The following is a 3,092-nucleotide window of genomic DNA, read 5'->3' as shown; positions in this document are numbered from 1 at the left end:
GAGCACGTTGTAGATGATATCAGTGCTCGTGTTTAGATTATCTAATGAAGTGAACAGAATCACAGAAGAAGAATCCAGTCCGCTGAGCTGTGTCGAGGCCGAAGGCATCCTGCTGACATCAACAATAGCTCAATCTCAACTGTGGGTGAATGAAAACACTGAGATTATACTTATTTGATTGGCACTGCTGGCATCAACGTTACCGTCTCTAATAAGGCACTGGCTCATCCCGTTCAGTTGTGTCTGAACTTGCCAATTAGCGCTAATTAGAGGCAGTATGTGACCCAATTCAAATACCGTCATTTTCTCCAATTTGTCAGAACCTTCCTGCGGGATATTAGATGATTAAGTTGGTGATAGAAAGTATTATTGGCTGCTACACAAAAATCCCCACCATGTTATGAAAATGTTGTTTTCCGCAGGGAGAAAGTAAATACACTTTACTTGGTTAAATTATCTTTATTTAAACAATATATAGAAACAGGACCACTGGTGTAAGCATACAGAAACGTGGAGCAGTACAGATGCTCCCACTTCAAGGCAACCCTGTTCACCTTCAACGGAAACTGGAAAAAGAAATCACACATCACGGCAGCACTTTACCCTCAAACACATCATAACTGAACGCACTTCATCAAACTGTGTTCAAAGAGATTTGTCTTATATTTTTATCATTGCGTAGTTGTTGTTGTTTTTTTCTCCGTGAAGTTAAACAAAGAAATTAAAATAAAAGCAGTAAGCTTTAGTATTTCTGTGTACAGTATAATGGGTACTGTAGTTGGCCAAGTATTTAAGGTTGCTGAAAACTGTAAAGTACACCTCAACTTCTCCTTAAACATGTTGTGATAAAAACTAAAACATTCATTATGTGTAGCATTTTTTGATTGCAGACACTCAGCATGTTGTCATTTTTAAAGAAAAAGAAAGTAGAATCAAACGTGGGTGTCACCCCATATTTAAAGATTGGGATTGCATAAGAATGCAATCCCAACCTGTTACAACAAGAATCCTAAAATGTTAATAGGTACAATTAGAAAAAGAAATGCAGATATCTTCCAACAGTTACTTATGGATGAAAAACGGCAATATCAAAATAAAATCTGGATTTATAAGTCATACTTTGCTATTTTTGTGTTCCCAACTGATGTGAACACTAAAGACAAGCCCATCATGTTTAGAAAAAAGTTACAGTTACTGAATTTGATTTTGGTTTTATTTGCATCCTGCTGCCAAAATCTGGACCCTGGCAAAGTGACGAGTAATCAAAACTGTAAAAAGTTAGTGGTTGTTTTGCTTGTAACTGAGCCGTTGGAATCTAAACAAACCACAAAGCGACTAAGTCAGGTTTATAACTATGTTTTGGACTGCACCCAGTTACACTAGTGAAATCCCCAGAACAAAACCTGTCACAACAGGAATGAACAAAGGGGGGAACACACACTACTCCTAATACGATGGCCAAAACTATTTTGTTGGGACAAATAATCACATCAAAACAATGCAATATATTATCCTACAATACTAAGGTAGCATTTTAGCCTTCCTTAAAACGGTTCCCTTTAGCAAGTTGAGCTTTTTGCCAGCTTATGGCTGCTTGACTTTTCTTTTTCAACTCCATGCACTTTGTTAAACTGTTCGCTTTCTATAAAACTGTAAAACTGAAAGGGGTTAAAAATGTAGCCAATACAGTATTAAGATTTTTTTTTAGCTGATTTATTCCAGATATTTGCCTAACAATGAGCCACCTGTATTGTAATACCAAAGTATTGTGGAAAACGCATCGTGATAGTTTTGCTTTGTGTCACTTAATGATTAGCCTGGTTATGAGGTTCAGCTGCATAACAGCCTGGTCCCGACACAGTCAGAGATTCCTTCAGTAGCTCCAATCAGTAAATGTCATGTGTCCATGCTTCCAACAGGCATCACAGCAGGGCAAACGTCACAAATTCTCTGCTCTATGAAGAACCATCTTCCCGCTGCTCGTCCTGAAAAGGGTAGCTGAGCGCGGGAGGAAAGCCCTGACTCCGGGGCTGCTCGTCCAACAGCATCAAATCCTCCACGTCTTTCCCTTTGTACCGCCGTCTGCAGATCTTTACTGTCACTTTTCGCCCCTGAAAGACTTTGAGGGCCTCTTTGGAAGCCATTGCTTTGGCAGCGGACTCATCGCGCCCATATCCAGTCCCCATGTAAACTGTCTGACAGCGAATCTCACACACGTGGCCTTCCTTCTGTGTGCGTCCCGCGGGGAGGCCGGCGATGTCCTTCAGTGGCACAAACACACAGGTCAGGGTCTCTTTACAGGACTCTGCACAGCTCCGAAGTATTTCAAAATGGTCCAAGTTTGGACCGAAGCCCCCTGCCGACACTAACTTCCAGGCCACGGCCTTGTAGAGGCGGTTGAAGAAGGGCTGGTGCTCTGCTGGAGCCTGTGGAAGAGGTCCCGATTTCTGCCTCCCCACAGGTCGACTGTCGAGCTCATTGGGTCCGCATTTGGCTCTTTTGACGCAGCTGTCAGCATCAACCTCTGCAAAAAAGAAAAATGTAATAGGGAAACAGACTCGTGTGAACTGAAATTGTATTACTATGTACTGTAAGTTGTCCTCCATAATATACAATATGAATCGAATCGAAATGAGTTATATGAAAGAAAGAAAAAACAAATATTACAATTTTTAAACCAAACATCTGTACATTACATTTTGTGGAAGACTATTTCTGCTTTCATTTCTTGTTGTGCCTCTGTCAGAAGAGTTTGCTCAACCCTGTTGTGATTTTTTTAGACCATAGCGTGTGGTGATGCTGGGGTTTTTAATATTTTGACCACCCACAAACAGTAAATGGGAAAACAGAACATCAGAAACACATCTTTAAGACAATCTGTCACTTTATCTGTTTATGTATCTGTCACTGTGTATTCCCAACAAGCTACAATTATTAAGAACTAGTGGTGCTAACACTGAGTGTCAAATTTTCATCTTGAGTCCACCTGAATTGTCCCTGGTTAATCAAAACAGTTTCAGCCACATCATACATTGTAGTAAAGTAAATACGGTAGTCAGCTTCATTAAGTGTGTATTGCATTACCAGCTGTG

At 40.4% G+C, this 3,092-nt stretch overlaps 1 protein-coding gene across 4 annotated transcripts in view; it reads right to left on the bottom strand.

Moving 5' to 3' along the window:
- Positions 1 to 443: 443 nt before the first annotated feature.
- The window catches only part of cdkn2aip (CDKN2A interacting protein), a 3,686-nt gene continuing 1,037 nt past the window's right edge, over positions 444 to 3,092 (bottom strand). For all 4 annotated transcript variants that reach the window (XM_032512401.1, XM_032512419.1, XM_032512428.1 and 1 more), the window contains exons 3-4: positions 3,085 to 3,092; positions 444 to 2,524 (exon numbers count right to left, since the gene is read on the bottom strand). The exon at positions 3,085 to 3,092 is cut by the window's right edge and continues 117 nt beyond it. In XM_032512401.1, coding sequence (XP_032368292.1) covers positions 1,956 to 2,524; positions 3,085 to 3,092 — 577 coding nt within the window. In that variant the 3' untranslated portion in view covers positions 444 to 1,955. The remainder of the gene's footprint in view (positions 2,525 to 3,084) is intronic.

This window comes from Etheostoma spectabile, chromosome 1 (assembly GCF_008692095.1).
Source record: "Etheostoma spectabile isolate EspeVRDwgs_2016 chromosome 1, UIUC_Espe_1.0, whole genome shotgun sequence".
Classification (NCBI taxonomy): Eukaryota; Metazoa; Chordata; class Actinopteri; order Perciformes; family Percidae; genus Etheostoma; species Etheostoma spectabile.
Note: the sequence above shows the minus strand (reverse complement) of the source record. Positions and strands in the feature narration are given on the sequence as shown.